General features: G+C 42.3%; 2 protein-coding genes across 12 annotated transcripts in view; one reads left to right on the top strand and one right to left on the bottom strand.

The window, feature by feature from the left end:
* CARS2 (cysteinyl-tRNA synthetase 2, mitochondrial) overlaps positions 1-3,840 on the top strand; it is a 43,541-nt gene extending 39,701 nt beyond the window's left edge. For all 5 annotated transcript variants that reach the window (XM_086880182.1, XM_023918296.2, XM_086880181.1 and 2 more), the window contains 2 exons: positions 694-954; positions 3,677-3,840. In XM_086880182.1, the coding sequence (XP_086736308.1) occupies positions 694-954; positions 3,677-3,751 (336 nt within the window). In that variant the 3' untranslated portion in view covers positions 3,752-3,840. The remainder of the gene's footprint in view (positions 1-693; positions 955-3,676) is intronic.
* Positions 3,841-4,876: 1,036 nt separating this feature from the next.
* Positions 4,877-16,881, bottom strand: part of NAXD (NAD(P)HX dehydratase) — a 52,957-nt gene continuing 40,952 nt past the window's right edge. For 4 of the 7 annotated variants that reach the window (XM_086880175.1, XM_086880177.1, XM_086880176.1 and 1 more), the window contains 2 exons: positions 9,596-9,716; positions 4,877-7,118 (listed from right to left, as the gene is read on the bottom strand). In XM_086880175.1, the coding sequence (XP_086736301.1) occupies positions 6,968-7,118; positions 9,596-9,716 (272 nt within the window). In that variant the 3' untranslated portion in view covers positions 4,877-6,967. Of the gene's footprint in view, positions 7,119-9,595; positions 9,717-9,918; positions 10,117-15,173; positions 15,294-16,881 lie in introns of those variants that run through there. The other 3 variants (XR_015284255.1, XR_015284253.1, XR_015284254.1) reach the window with 2 other exon arrangements.

Genomic DNA, 16,881 nt, shown 5'->3' with positions numbered 1-16,881 from the left:
GGGGAAGCTTGGAAGTGGCTGAGGCTGAGGGCTGCAGCCAGGAAACACCCATGTCCTGTGTGCAGCAGCTGCTGCTTTGAGTAGCCAAAACTTTGGGTAAGGTGGATCAGATGAAAATCCTGAGGATTTAGGAAGGGTTCTGTAGATGAAATGAGAAAGGATAGGATGGACTAGAGAGTTAAAGCCAAAATACTTCTCATGGTTTGCATTTCATGAAGGAGGTCTGGAACTCTAAGACAGAGTAAGGGGCTAATGTATGCTCTGTCTTTGGACTTTTACAGCAAAGGAGCTGTCTGAGCTGGTGGCTAGGCTTCCCTTGCTGTGTTGGATTCCTGTTGCCAGGCCTTTCTTACATTAACTTGTCTAATCCCTTTTTAAGTTATGCACGTTTCTGGCATCTCTGAGGTTTCCTGTGGTGATGAGTTCCCCTCTTGGGTTATGCAGTGTGTTGTGTTCATGCGAGAGCACTCTGCTCCAAGGTAAATGCTTTATTGTGCTTTATATGTTGAATTGCATCCAAGTGTGACTCCACTGTAACTTTTTGTCCAGTATTAGTGAGATGGTGATGTTTTAATCCTGCCAGTATATGGAAGATGCACAACCAAGAGAGGTGATAAGGCCTCACATTGCTATGGAGATGATTTTATTAATATAATTTTCAGATGTTTGTAAAGCACCCTGTTTGATTTCTAGGTGGCTGTGGGAGGAGACAAGTCTGCAGTGCTCACCAGTGTCATTGAAGAGCTGGTGAGGTTCCGCATGAAGGTCCGACACTACGCGCTGGCTCTGCCGGAAACAGCAGATGCTGTGCCTGTGGAGAGTGCGGTGGGAGCCGAGGAGCCCAAACAGGAGCAGAAGGAAAAGAGGAAGCAGTTAATGCGGGAGAGAAAGCCCCTTTTGGAGGCTTGTGACAGTCTGCGTGGAGACCTTGCTGCCTTTGGAATCCACATAAAGGTAGAAGACAGTAACGCTCTTTGTGAGACTCTGTCACTTTTTAATGTGTATTTTTGTGCTTCGTTCCCCTTCAGCAGCTTGTGGCATTGTGCCCTGCTCCCTGTGTGACTGCAGTAGCAGGAGGTGGAAGTCAAGCCCTTGTCTGGCTGTACTGCTGCCTTCTCTTCTGGTCTTCTGCTCCCCTCAGCCTTGTGTCTCCATGCAAACCACTGAAAATCTCATAATATTCAGAAATCTCTAAGTTGCCCAAGTTCAGTCCAGAAGGAAGGGTGTAAGTGATGTGTGCAGTCTTAAAAAAGATTGCAAAGGAACTGGACAGTAAACCAAGATGACATGAAAATAATGCCTTCCTTCCACCTACCCCACACTCCCCACCATAAATAGGTCTTCATGAGAAAGCCTCTTCCATCTTCAGCAGCTTTGTTCTCAGTTGTTCCTGAGCCACAGGGACTGCCCAATTCCTGTACCACTCCTCTCTCCATCCCGCTTTCTACTTTTAGCCTACACCTGATGCCAGTGTTCTTTTCTATTATCTTAGTGGCATCTCTGGCTCGACAGAAGACCCTCTATGGCATTACTGCCTCCTCCTGGTTGCAAGGACCTGCATTACTTCTTTAAAGTGTTGCTTCTTCCAGTTCCTCTTGGTCATTGCCCTTCTTGCCTCTGTAAGGCGAGAGTCAGTGTTGCTCCTTGAGTACAGAATAATCCTTCACAATCTCTCCCTCCATCCAGTTTATACTGTTCATTTTCCCTTCGCTTGGGAACTGATCTGGCAAGTCTGGTTCCATATATTTACCAGTGGGAGGATGGAGAGCACAGTGACATCAGGGAGTGGCAGCACACATTGGCTCCAGCTGTCACTTGTCAGTGCTCCTGTCAGAGCAGAGTGTGCTGGGCTCTCTCCTCTCTCGGGTGACAGCGAGCGTGCCACACGAACCGGGGTGAGGGCCAGGTGGTGATGGTGAGCTGCAGCTGTGAAAGGAAAGGGAAGCTGGAACATCTGCTTCCTTTAACTTCTTTGTAAATCCCCACTACGCTCACCTGGTCAAGCAAGTTTGCAAATCCAAACAACTGCGCTGAGACAAAGTCTTGGAGAAGCAACCTGCCTTTTCATCTGTTGGAAAAACGATGCAGCCCCACCTCCATCCTTTCACAGACCTGTTCTGGTTTGTTTTTAAAGGGATTTACATTTGAAAACCCAGCAAATTAGTCTGAGCCAGGATTCAAACCGTTCCATTTACTTTAAAAACACTTCATAACCTGAAGCTCAGGATAATCTGTCCCAGAATAGATTACTTCAGAAGACAAAACACACATGCACTTACAAGCGCACACACAGCAAGCATCTGAAGCTGAGCTGCTTTTTTTGCTGATACTGTGGAAGTATCCAAAGGTGTGTTGTGAAACTAGCTCACACCTTGCTTTTGCAGATCCCAAAGAGTCCTGCAAAATGAGTGATGCAACGCTGCAATTCCTCACACAGGCTCACCAAAGCAACTTGTTTGCAACAAGACACAGCCTACACAAAGCAGGGATCTCCCCACCCTCTTGCTCATCATGAGTCTGCCTGGCTGTGTTAGCTGATGCCAAAAAATGCCCTGGTAAAACAGCACCTTACAGGGGTCCTGCTTGCCTAGTAAGTGCTTGAGAAAGTTACGTGAGTTTCATTTCTGCCCAGCCCCTCATTTCCACAAAATGTTTGAGCCTCACACTGTGCATGCATTAATGCCAACACACTGCCTTCTGTCACCTGAGGCTCAAGCAAGCCAGCAACTTTTGAAGTCCATGTGCAGGATGAAAAGCAGCAGAACAGATGAAGCAGACACGCCTCAGCTCCACCCAGTGCAGACTAGGAATTCCCCTGGTTTGAGACAGGGCAGGGAGGGGGTGGCTCGAATAGAAGCTTAATTTTCTTAAAAATCAGCCTTGTTGAAAGGGTAATTTCTCCTTCAGCTTCTAGCTTGTGATTTCCCTACTCTGGTTTCTTCTGTTCGCTCATTGCAAAGGATGTTGGCTGAAGTTACATAGCTTGCAGCAGACTTATTAAAAAAAAAAAAGTGTCTTTTCATGTCATTGTAGCATGCTTGGAAGCTGTGCTACTACGTGAAATGTAGTAACTGGGTATTTAGGCATGAAGTTTTCATGTAAAAAAAAATACTCAACAATTCCAGCTGCTCTCATGAGTTGGCACTCGTGGAACATTATCGTGTGTCAATGTTCAGATTAACTTTTATTTTCAACCACTGCAATCAAACAGCTGGTTCTAAATAGAATGTTCAATTTAGCTGTAATTGCCTTTCAAAAATACGACAGTATCACATGACAGATACTAAAATCAACTGGCTTCTGTCCTGAGTTCAGATCAAACATGTTCAGTAATGTATTATGTATTGAGCATGTTTTTTCAGGGACATGAGCCACTGAGACTTGAAAATACGATTGCATGAGTTGAGTGTAGCTGCTCATGTGAGAGGCTGCACCCCGCTGCAGCATCCCATGCTGAAGAGGTGACATTTCTAAGCTCTGATTCTTCCCTCTGAGCTAGGAAAATTTGTCTAATTTTGTTTTACAACTCTGAGCATTATTAGTAGCAGTGGTGTTCCTGTGAGATTGTATTGCCACCTCTTTTGCCCAGTTGGATAAATAGCTTTGCTGAGTTAATCTTGGTTAAAAACCTGTGATCCAGTCTGGCAGGACTGATCTGCTTACTTTTTTCTTACAGGACAGAACTGCTGTTTCAACCTGGGAAATTGTGGAAGGAGGGCAGACAGAGAAGCAGACTGAGAAAAAAAGCTGATCCTTCATCCTTGGACTTGTTTTTTATTTCATCACTTTGGCAACTGTTGTAAATACTGATTCTTTCAAAATAAAATCTGTTGAACAGAATGGCTAAAAACGATAGCATATAATTTGAGCGCAACTGTTGGCACTAGTACTTGGTAAATAAATACAGGCCTTGCAGCACAGGTGGTGGAAGCATCCAGAATACAAGGCAGCACGGGAGCAGCTGCACTGACTTAGCACAGACATGGGTCTCTTCTACTGCAGGAGCTGCCCCAGCCCAAACGCTCTGTCATCTGCCCTTGCCCTGAGCTGCTGACCTGACACAGAATCTAAACATAGTGAAGGCAGATGCAAGAATTTAGGCCTGTCTTTAAGGTGAAAACACTTAGTTTTATGCCTGTCAGTTTGACAATTCTGTTCCTCTCAGACATAGGAATGAACAGGGGATACTTTCAAACCTGGAAGTATTTCCTTATTGCAGTGGAATTGCTTTGATCCTGTGAAACCTTCATCTGTAATATGATGGGATCCACTTACTCTAAGACGTGGTATCTTCTGTTTGCTTTCACACAGAATTCAAGGAGATTTCTCTAGCACAGGGAGTGCAGCACACTCAGGATCTCTCCAGAATTGGGAAGATAAATTAGGATGTATATATATAAAATAAGCGTAGTCTTTACGTGTTCAGTTACCTTTTTGTTGGCCATGGCTGTGGGCAGAGGTGCAGAAGCCTCTCTTATACCTGGGGTGACCTGTGTTCTAGGGCCTGTGGTGATACAAGGCTGGTATCTGCACTTTCTTTAAATCAATTTATGAAAACGTAAGAACCAAGAAGGTGGGTTCACCTATACGACACTTATGTGCTTTCAGAGTATCTGTTCAAAAGGATAAAGGCTTTCTTTAATACTGTTGAGAATAAAATGTGTAACTGTTTTCCTGCTCCCTTTCTCCATTATCTGTACATCCAGAGAAGAGTGGGGTGTCTCTTCTTTCAGCACTGAGGCACAGGTGCTTATCTGACACAGCTGGTATTGCACATTTGCTCGTGGCAGTGTTGTTCTAGCGAAATAGAGTGAATGGTGAGCAGCAACTCAGCTGCTGTGCGAAATGGGATCAGCACACACCAAACAAAGTCCAGTCATTTTGCTATTATTTTTATTTCCTACCAAAAGAAACTGCTACATTTCCAGAATGTTTAAAAATTGTAACAATTTGTATACATTGGTGAATAACAAGAGTTACAACTTCTGTGTAGCTTTAAAAACAATAGGGCAGGTTGAAATCTGTATTGAGCTCCGTTAATTGATTGATTTTGCCTACACATAATTTAGATTATAATACCATTGATGTTCTAATTACAAGAAAAAATAGCTTATTTTAAAGGCAGTAGCTGTTTTAAAATCAGTTTTAAATTTCTGATTTAATTTAAAAGTAGTCAGGTTTCTCAAATACATTTAATGGGAGGAAATAATAGCTCAAGTTTCCCCGAAGATGCAGACAGTTTACAAAACTGCTTAAATTAAACACTTAAACCTAATTTCTTAAGAGTAGTCTGTGAACCCCCATAGAGCAACACAAGCAAATACTTAAAAACCTATTTTAAAAATAGGTAACTGGTTTAAAAAGAAAAATGCATCAGGGTGAGGTAGTAGTCACAGTGCATCCAGAAATACCAACTCTACAGGCTGAAGGGAAATACTTGGAGTAGCCTTTCTGATTCTGGGTGCTTTCTGCAGGCAGCTGTTGCAAGGAATGAGAACAGTCTGACTGGTCTGTGAGACACCACATTCCAGCTGAGAGCACCGCAGGAGCGGCTGTGCTGAACAGGTAACATCTACTGCAACAACCAGATGTGCTACCTGCTTCTCCTGGTGCTTTAATGAGCAGGAACACTTGGAGCTGGATTGGAGGTCCAAGGGCAGTACCCATTTAAATTTACTTTGCATGAACTTGCCTCCCTCTCCACTCTGGTTCAACAAGCTTTGACTAAATCTCAAAAAATTTAAGGAATGGTCCTGTGCAAAATCCCATGGAAGTTCTGCTTTACACCTAATGCTTGCCTGCTCTGCCAGCGCACCAGATCCGTGTGACCCTGACACTGTCTGTCCTGCAAAGATCAAGTAAAAGCCTCTATGCTTTTTGCTCTAAAAACTCCTGCTTTTTGCAGTACTAAGTACTACACCTGAAACAAACACCCACCACCCTATTTCTGTTCCTGCCTTTGACTTGCAGCGTACGCTGCGTGCACTCTGCTGTGAGGGTACAGGTACGAGCTGTGGGCTGCCTTTTGTTCCTTCAACTTCTGTTCCCGCTGGCTCATCGCTGTCCACCTACAGATCTGTGTGCTGGGTGCTCTGAGCAATAACCCAGCAAAAACTGGAGTTTTAAAAGCACTTCACTCTTCCATCATCATCACTGAGAGCTGGACCAGTTCTGCTGGCTATCATCGAGTTTCTTGCCCCACCTAGTACCTCTCCAAATGACAATTTCACAAGCTCATTGTATTGAGTCAAGACCAGATAAAGAAACAGAAATTTTTTTTTCTTTTTTCAGGTAAGCCTAATTATTGTTTAATGAATTTTACTGCTAAGATACCTATAGCATATCTTTATTCTAGCAAGGGGGAACCTTTTTAAAAAAATGACACCACAGGAAGGGATGCCTTGCCCAAATGAATGCCTCTGGGACTGGGAATGGGAAAAGGCAACTAATTACATTCAAAATCTACAGCAACTCTCATGCGTTCCCTTTCCAAAGAGGCTTACTTTTTGCTTCTTACTATACTAGCATGGCAAAAAAATGAAGTGCAATAGCTAATTCTAGACAGAGGGTCTAAGAATGACAAGTGACAACCTTGGTGAAATCCAAGAAATTCAGTTGAGCTGGTGGAAGAATTTTATCTAAATACCAAGTGCATTTTCTTTTTTTCCGTTCACACTTTAGTTATTGCTCAATAACTATCAAAAAGAACAGAGGAATACTTTCAGTTTAGTTTTATTATATTAGAACAGATCTGCAACTACAGCTTATTTCAGCCAAAACATTTTTGTATTCCAAACTCTTAAAAAATATCTACATTAATCATATTTTTCTATTCTTAAAAATAAAAAATATCTACCTAACATACCAATGCTGCTACAGCACTTGAAAGGGTGCGTTATGTAAATTCTACGGTACATGTAATTACTCTTGCAGTCATTGTTCTTCCTTCTTCTCTGCTCCTTTGGCTTCAGGTTTCAAAAAGTTTGTTGAAAGCCGTTCCAACTTCTGAAACCATGTCAGAGGCTGTCATTGAACGTCCAAATTTCTGAAAGGCTTGGTGGTTAGACTGCCTCGTGAGAGAGCAAGCTCCAAATGCAGCCACTAGAAAGGGATTTTGACTGAAAGGAAAAAAAAAAACAACCAACATTATAAAGAGAATCTGAACACTTCTGTGCACTTACAAGGTGGTGGACATCATCATTGTACTTGCAAATGTTAGCATTGCCAGGAAGGCCTCTTAAGCAAACTCTTGCTCTTGCACTGCAGAGCATCTTTGTCTGATTTTTTTTAATCAAATACTTCCCTACCCATGGCACAGCATGTGACTGAGTGAGAACCACCACCAGGGCCAAAGCACACACAAGGACAACAGCCTTAAAAAGCTGGGAAGGTGTTCCATGTCTAGTTCTACTGATGTGAAGCTTCATGCTTTCCTCCAGAGAAAGACCAGAGACTCACCTGACATCCTTTTGACCCCCTTTCTTCTTTCTCCCTTCTCTGGGTAACTGCATTTAGTTTTGTCTTGCAGGGGTAGGGGAAGTTCATGGGAATGCAGACGAGAGATGATTTTCAGCAGGACCATAGAGACTGCCCCAGGGCTGTCATTAGATCAGCTTAAAAAGGGGTACAGTGGCAAGTGAAGACCACAACACAAGGCACACTGCTGTAATGCCTCCTACACACTTACGAGCTGCCCAGGAAAGTGTACCCAGACCCAGGTCTGTAATACTGAACCTCGCCCAGAGAAGCCAGCACAGTTCCAGTGCCACCTCCACCTTTCACCTCTAGAGCATCTTTTTGTAGGCTGGGCCATGGGAGTCACTTGTGCTGCCTTAAACCAGAAAACAACTGTAGAATAGTGCTGCACTCCAGGTCTGGCTGATCCAACACCTCACAAAGCTCAGCCTCAGCTAAGCACTGCTTCCTGGAACACACTAAGGACCTCCTGACTCTTCTACCAGGTGAGAGTTTTGTGAAGGATCCCAATGTAAAACACAGGCAAAGCAGGATATGATTTCACAATTAGGTGCTACCTAAGCAGAATTTCCATGTACTCATCAAGGTGTAGGAGCATTTAAGCCACCGTGAGAGTTAATCCTGGATACCCAAATACTGCTCTGAAACAGGCTCCTGGGCTCAAGGCAGCTGAAGTGCCATACTCCAAACACATCAGCATCCTCTCAAGTGAGGAACCCTACCTACTGTACCACTAGCACCCCTGAAAGCCAGCACATTCTCAGTGTTTGAAAACCTCTCTGTACAGACCCCTTTTGAAATGCCAGAGCCAGACACAAGCTGGAAGGACTGGCTGGACTGCCTGCAGAGCAGTCTCCAAGTGGATGACCTGACTCACTGAACCCAGAAAGCTCCTTCTTTCCTGCAAAACATGAAGTAGGCAGGATTGGTACAGCAGGTGTCTGTGAAGGGTCACCTTAACACCACTGCAGGAGACACAATGCATTACTGATGCCAATTATATTTTTCCTTCATCTATAAAATAAAGGAGTTTCGGAGCGAGCTGTTTAGAAAAGCCACGGGAGCTCAAGTCAGGAGAGCCTGGAAAACACGTGCTGTGTTTGCTAATCTCTCCAACAATTTAATACTGCTGTGCTGTACCCTGTGCAAAAATAAAGTCACTCTTCTGACTACTTAAAACAGATTTCCTCCTTTAGTGGCAGCTGCAAATCCAGATACATAGAACGACAAAGGAAACCAAGATTTTGTATGTTAGATTTCAGAATTTTGAAGCCTGGTTCAACTCATTCCTGCTGGGGCACCTTGTACAGTGCCCTTGTGCTAACACAAGCACTGCCTGGTTAACTCCCATGGACATCTGACACTGTGCACCTGCATGCAGCATCCCAAAGTCTACAGAAGGTCTCCACTCCTCAAGCTTCCATAGCTTGTTACTTACTGAGAAGAGGGACTGTAACTCCCTGACTGCTTACGTTCCTTTCAACTTGATTTAAAGCTGATGCTTTCACAGAAAGACTCCATGACTATCTGAACCAGCTAGCTCGGCAGGAACTGACAAAATTTAACTAAAAAGCCAAAAGCCATCTGCATGTCTGCTTTAGGTAAAACCAAAGTGGACTGCCATTTGGCCTTAAAAGAATTACTCTTTGAAATTCTATTTTATTTTCAAGTTTCAACACACCTGCCTCACTGAATTACTTAGCCACAATGCAGGAAGATTCACCAAAACAGAAAGAAACAAAGCCAAGCAACATGTGTTTTGAATTATGGAGATGCTGCTGCCAATGACTACCACTTATTTATCCTTTCTACTTTCTGCCTACATTCAATTGTTCTGAAAATACATACCTCATAGATAAATGTCCTTGTGAACAGATCCAGAGGCTCTTCTTCTGACCCACACTTGGGAGATGTTAGATAACTGAAGGGTTTGTCTTATTAAAATTATTACTGTTACGTAGACTGTTCTAGAACACCCTTATACTTTTTAAAAGTACATAGATACTTTCTTACCAAAATCTCCAATTTCATTTGGAAATGTATGTAATAGCAGGTCTACAACAGTTGCCATAGGTGAACACAGACTCACAGCAATTAAGTTATGAATTAATATTCATACCCATTTGTTTTTTCAGCTCCAGCAACAAATGCCCAGTGTGCCAAGACTCCAAGAGAACCAGAAAGGAGGTCCCCCTGTCCACCACATCTCCGGCTGCTTCCTTCATGACTGCACACAAGTACTGTGAACAGACAAACCAAAACCAAAGTCATGTGCTTTCATCCCTCCATTTACAATGACAGCACTGTGGCTGCAAGGGTTACCCTCTGAGACACACAGCAACTACCAGGTGAGAGACTTAACACAGGCAGTAGAATATGCTGATACTCTATTTTTTTTTTAAAAAAAAGCAGTAGCATTTTTAAAGATACTTTTCTCATTACCTTTAAATCCTTTGCACATCACCTTGCACAATGTGCACACTTCTCCACTTCACTCAGCCTGCACTGGTGAGTTTAGTTGTTCATGTGCCATCATGAGCCATCACCCCAAACTGGACCAGGTCCTTCCAGAAAGCCATTGCACAAACACAACTCTTGAGTGTCTCTGACCTTCAGAGTTTGCCAATGTAAACTAAGGTGCTTACAAAAAGAAAATGCAAAATAGAACTCAAATCTCAAATGCTCTACCATGTCCATCACGAACATATTTTACTGAAATAGCCTCTTCCTTAGGCTTTGGTAAAAGTGCAGGCAAGACAGATTTATTTTTTCTGACAATTGGCACTGCCCTCACCATCCGTGTATGTTTCTGTCAGCAGTGTCACTGTGGATAGGCTGTGTCAGGATATCAGATGTTACATTTCTATTTTAAATATACAAAGGACCTTGGTCAAACTGATCTCTTTGTGCAGCTTTAACCAGGAGGAACATGCAAATGGTTTCTCTACATACGCAAATGGTTTCACTACATTTAACTCCTTTGTTCTCCACTCTCAACAAGCCCAAGCAGGAAGCCTGGAGGACATATAAGGCACATAAAAAGAAAACAGCATCAATTCTGCTACCTCTGTGGATATGTACCTACCCTTAGTTTTTTTCTTGCTTGGCCCTGAAAAAAAAAAAACCCAGGAGAAATTTATTTTCCTCTCCTAGGAGGATGGAAGGGCTGGCAAAATCATGACTGGCCCAAGTGTGATCCTTAGCATCTCCAGTCAGTTCCTGCAGGGTTCAGGACCATGCACACAACCACTTGTGTGCTGCTGAGCATGCCAAATATACAAGCAAAGGATAAAGCAAGACCAGGCATTGATTGGACAACAGCTCTTACCTCAAGCCTGGGCTGAGTTTCTTCAAGGAGTATAAAGAGCAGGCCAGGTATTTTAGGGGGAGTACTGCCCATATTTTTAACATTTTAAAACATTTTTCTTTTTCAAACTAATGGAAGAAATTTGCACAGAACTGAAGGACTTGCAGAAACATCTTCCTAACTAGCAAGCAGTAAAAAACTACATAATGCCAATAAACCCCTTCCAGTTCGAAGAATTGCACTTCACTTCCATTTCCTACCGATCCTTCCAGCAATAACTGTGGGGCTCCAAGGCCAGGCAGTTGTGCATGTTTGCTGCCACTGAGAGGGCAAAGATTCATTAGTCACCACGAGCACAGCACACACCACTGCAGCCTTGCCAGCAGTTCATTTTCCCAATCACTCTTCTCCCCCTTCCCCCTCCCCCTCTCAAATTAAGATTCTGGATGTGTTTCTCAGTGAGCAGTAGCTAATGTCAAATTTCACAAGTGTAATGCCCTTCTGAGTTAGCGATCTGAAGAAGGTATGCCCTTTTAGGTGGCGTGATTTATTCTTATTTTTATTTTAAATACAGTGCTTTGGAGAAATTACCTCTAATTCTACTACTTTGAAGATGCTATCTCACAGGATTTTCACTTTGAGGGCTTGAACTCCTGGCAGGAGGCAGGATGGAAATCCTCTGTTCAAAAGCTTTGGGGCCTTCTGACTGACAGCTGAGCACAAGCCCCTGCTTATTAGCTGTATGTCACCATCTGCCTCTATTCTGTAGCCCCACAACCTTCCAGTCATTTTTGAGCTGTACAGGAAAGCAAGATCTCTTCAAACTAGGCCAATTATAATACTCTGCTAAATAAAAAAATAATAAAAAAAGTGGTCTTTTGTTTGAGGTTTTAAAAAATAAGTCTCAAATATGTGCAGACTACCTCACAGGCAACAACAAAAGCAGACCTTTGTACTCAGCACACAGATGCTGGAAAACAAATCCATGGAATACCTTCAAAGAAGCAGAACTAGAGAAAATTCTCTTGAATGAGGAGGGAAAGATACAAAACACAACTCTTGTGCAGAGGCTCGGCTGATCAAAGAACATCTTGAAATAAAAGGATGATGAACATGACGACAGGCAGTGGGAAAAGGATTTAAAAACACTTCTGAATTACAGCCATTATTAAGAGCTTTTAAAATATAAGAAGGAATCCCACAGTGGCATCAAGACAAACCAGCATACTGCCAAATCAACATAGGGTGCCTTTCCCACCCTTCTCCTGGAACAGCAAAATAAAACTCCCGTTTTCATGCTCCCCCAGTGCAACATCCCCTCCAGGGCATGTCTGAGCCCTGCTCTGAAGGCAGTTCCAGCAGCTCTTTAGGGACCATGGGGATGGTGTCTTTATGTTGCACTGAGCAGTCACAACCAGTGGCAATGTCACGGGACCTCGATTAGCTGGACATGGCTGAAGGGTCAGCGATGACGCCAAGCAGGGGGGCAGCTCTATTCCCTGGAAACATGCACTACGCTCTATTTACGTGAGGATGAAGCTGGTTTTGACCTGTTGTTCAGTGAGGCTGTAGCACATTCAACTAGGGATGGGCATGTACATCAGCAAACATAGAAAACATTGTTCTTAGAAGAGCTGAGGAGACTGAGATGACTGGATGTGGGACAACAAGGAAACTACAAAGACTGAAACCACCACAGTGTGGCAATTTTGAAAAGGCAGCAGCCAGGACCACTTAAGGTCAGTTAGTTTGACACCAGTCTGGATCAAAACAATGGAGAAGTTCACTTATAGTTCCACTGACAGAAACACACAATTAATGCTGGTCAAGCTGGCTGGTAGGGAAGGGTGTCTAGTTCTGTTTTCTAACAGGCCTGAGCAAACAAATCTGATGTCATTATTTCTCAGGGTAAAGAATCAAAGAAAACCCACCTCAATATAAGTAGCAGACCATTTTTTAATGAAATCTGATTTATACCAATTAACTCTGAGGGGGAGGGGGGGGAGGGGAAATGACCCAACTCCCTAGCACTTATCCATGCAGCACACATATACTATCTGAAGAAATGGCTAGATGAAAGAAAAATGTCATCACTGAAGAAATGCCTGCAAGGAGATCTGCTAGAGTCAGAACAACTACAGTCCTATTCAACAGTTTCAACACAGTCTCAGCAAGTAAACATCACATAAATACTGCCAGAGCTTTAGGCAGCAAATACAACACGTCCCTCACATACAATCACACAGATTTCTTGTGTACCTAAATCCATGGAAATAATTTGTACTGAAATGAGTGCAACAGAAATAAAAAATTGAAGACTGACATACTGAAAGAACATTGTAAAGTAGAAACTCAAGAGTTTTAGGCTTCAAACAATTCAAAACTCTGCCCCAGACTTTCTGAGTAACTATGGCCAAGTCATGTAGTGGCCCTGTGTTTAATTTATTTCAGGCCATAAAATATCTCCTAGATATTCAAGAAAGGGCGTGATGGTAAGATGCACATTAATATTTGTGAAAGCATTCAGACTATGGTGTCACACCTAGCTGTATCACTTCCAAGTTTTAAGCTGAAAGAACTCCCAGCCCAAATTTTGCTGCTGCCAAAAGCCCAGAAGGATGACCTATTTATGGGTATTGTATGCTTAATTTAAAAAACCAAAACACAACAGTCTGTTATGCAATTGAAAATAGCTGTCCTCTCTTTGAAGGAAAAAAAATATATCAGAATGCAGTAGTTTTGCTGACTCCAAGGACTTCAAGTTAACTGGGAAGCACAGATTATGATATGGCTGTATGCAGGCAGCACCATTTACAATGCCAGCTCCTAGTTACATCACAGTTAGAAAACCAAAGTTTTTCTAACTACAAAAGGTAGTGTGTGTCTGCTTGTTCCTGATTCACCACATTCACTCAGTAGTAAAAAAATAAATAAGTCTCTGGGGTGGCTTTTACTTTTGCATTTAGAGCACAGGATGTGAAATATGGGACAGTTTAGTTGTTCGGATGATGGTCAAGAAGGTTGAAGAGCCTATATGAAATATCACATTTATTGAGACTGCAAACCAAAAGGCTGGAGATTTAAATGTACCTCCTACATCTCAGACATCCTGAACAAATTCCTTGCACTTGTTTTCCTCTTACAGAAAAAGAGTATTACACTCACCCTAATGTGGTCAGGAATCCATGTATGACCATCCATGACCATCCAAACTTCTAATATGAACCAACTGGATTTATCAGCTAACAGCCACTCCACACAACAAACACACTCCAGCTTAATTAAAAGGCTTAAGATTTCCATTTTCTATGCGAATAATGTAGCTACCAAGGACCATTTTGCCACATCAATGCAAGATTTAGACCACTATCAGATTTTTAGTAAAATTTCTTACCAATATACATCTCTGACCTAGCATGTATTTAAACTAATAAGGAATTTATCTTTTTCCTTTTGCAAGTTAGTTCACAAAAACACATGGCTGGAGATCACGGATTCCCAGGAATGTCCCAGAGTGCATACAGACAGGGAAACCAGATTTAATGACTCTGGCTAGAGAAACAACTCAACTGATGTGGAAAATGTAAGTTGGCTTTTATATAAAGGGTGCTTATACTTTTTTATTCCCTAATCACACTTTTAAAACTTAGGTAAGTCCTTGAGTGCGAGATAAAGCAGGCAATTTGAGATGAAAATGACCCAAATTTTCCATTAGTTTTGTTGGACAGGCACAGGAGCCAGGTGAACAGTGCCAGGGAGAAGCTGGCTGGGCTGCACGTGCCAGAGACAGCAGAGGGGCACCAGGGACAGGAACCATCACCTCCCCACTTTGCTCATTCTGCAGAAGCAGGACTGGAGACAAAGGTGCTGCCTCTCAGTTGTGAATCTGGGTGAGATTTGCTCAGCAGCTGTGAGTGAGCCAGGCAGTGACAAGCACTGAACAGCTTCGTTTCCACCCGTGTGGGGAGATGAATGGCTGGAATTAGCAGTTCTAATTGGGGACTTAAGGCAAGAGTTGGCTTTTCCCCCATAGCCAGTACTCAGTATTCTGCCTTGCATGCTTCCTTACTTCTTTGGACCATAGGTGCAGCTGAGTAACTGGAGAGAAACCAAATCTGGCTACTGGTTCCAGGTAAAAGTAGTCCCAGGCAGTAGTGGGATGGTTCCCACAGAGCCTGCCTTTTGTGAGGGAGGAGGGTCAAACACAGAAAACCCACTATCTTGTTTAAAAAACAAAATCCAAATGCTTCAATTCAAGGACCTAACCAAATTTTAAACATGTTAGGAACTAAGGCTGGTATAACCACACTTTATTATTGACCAGTTCTCCAAAGAATAATAAAAGGATAACCTTAGAGAGCTGTGTCATAGTGAATAAAAGCTGACTTACCTTTTACCCATAGGCTGAGTACTCATTCCTACCCTGGTCAGTGATGGCACTGATATCACCTACCAAGAGCATGGTGAAGCTCATCTTTGTAGAGCACGGAATCAACAACTGTAGACCAAGCTATAATGTGAAATTGCAAAAGGAAAGAGAAAAAGAGTATATAAACTTAATTTAAAATCCTGGTGGTTATGTTTACAGGCCAGTTGGCAGCTCACTACTGAAATGGAGACAAATTTTAAAAAAAACCTCCTTCATACCAGGGGACTGCTACTGCTTTCACAGAGGTCAGTTAGACCTTGAGGCCATAAGAAATCACCAACTAGCACCAACTAGTCTGACCTGTGAAAACAAACTTTAGAGGCATCCAGACACTTCAAAGTTTGTGAATCTAGCAAAGTTTCAGGTATGTTGCTGTGCTAGTTAATTTATCTAAATCTTATTTTGAATTTATTAAACTTCAGCTTCCAATCAGAATTTGTCGAATTATTCAGAATTACAAAGCTTTTTGCTGGGAGTAATTCTTCAGCAATACCTGACACAAAATCACCTGGTAACCCTTTCTGTCTTCAGGTAACAGAAGTAAACTGTCTACTGCATTTCCTACAGACTCATGAATGAAAGTACTGTGAAAATATCCACTACAATCACTCTAAGCTATAAAGCATTCACAAAACCCAGTGTTCACTGCTGCAAAATTTGGCATCTTCAAAAAGCCTTCCTTCCTCAACAACTAAACATAAAACACTAAAGTTACAGGGTTAAGTTTGCAATTTCTCAATGTCTGGTTTTCCTGGAGAGCACTGAGACTTACTTTTCTCTTTTTTTTTTTTTTTTTCCTGGAAAGCACACATGCAGTATTTTCCCAAAGGAGAAAGTTCAGAAGTAATACATGCAAACTACAGTGTCAGTATGCTGAACACAGGAGGTCAAGCAGGAAATGCCTAGTAGGTAGGGCTTAAGCACTACACATGGATGATGACATGATAAATAAAAGGCAAGAAGAGTACACAGATCTTTTCATAATGTTTCACTGTGCTCAGTGGACAATGGCCCGATCCAATAACCTTGGATTTCCCTCATGTATGTAGTCTTAGCTGAAAAAAAAAGATACCAGATCAAAAGAAGAGACAGATGAAAAATAAGAGAAAAAAGCCTGGGAAAGAATTCAAGGTCAGTGACTTGACAACATATTCCATGTTTGGCACAGACCACAGTAGGATCTCCTTTCTCGACATAATTTTGCATTTGAGAAGCTTTTAAAAAAATGACCAGCAGACCAGACCCAAAGAACATTGTTGTTAAAAGAAAGCTGATGTCTATAATTTCTGCAAAATTCTCAAGAACCTTCTTCAAGGTCATGCAAACTCTAAAAACAGTTCTTGTAACAGACAGCATAACCTGCTTTCTTAGCTCAGCAATGCTGCCTGTAATGCCTGAAATCCAACAAAGCATCAGTGATAGCACCAAGGTAAGAACAAGAAAGGAGCCTATATCTGGACATCAATCACCTGCTATAAAGGCACAGAGCTGTTTTTATTTCAAAACAAAAGCCACTTCACTAAAGGAAGAAAACACCAGAACACAACAGAGACAGCTAACAATGTGGGGGAAAAAAATAAAACCGATAAAAAAACCCCAAAAGCACACAAGACATACATGAACTTGTGCCACATATGAACATTCAAAATTGAAACTGGAAAGAACTTCA

The sequence above is a fragment of the Cyanistes caeruleus genome, chromosome 3, assembly GCF_971803275.1.
Source record: "Cyanistes caeruleus chromosome 3, bCyaCae1.hap1.1, whole genome shotgun sequence".
NCBI classification, from domain to species: Eukaryota; Metazoa; Chordata; class Aves; order Passeriformes; family Paridae; genus Cyanistes; species Cyanistes caeruleus.
This window is presented reverse-complemented; position numbering and strand designations above follow the sequence as displayed.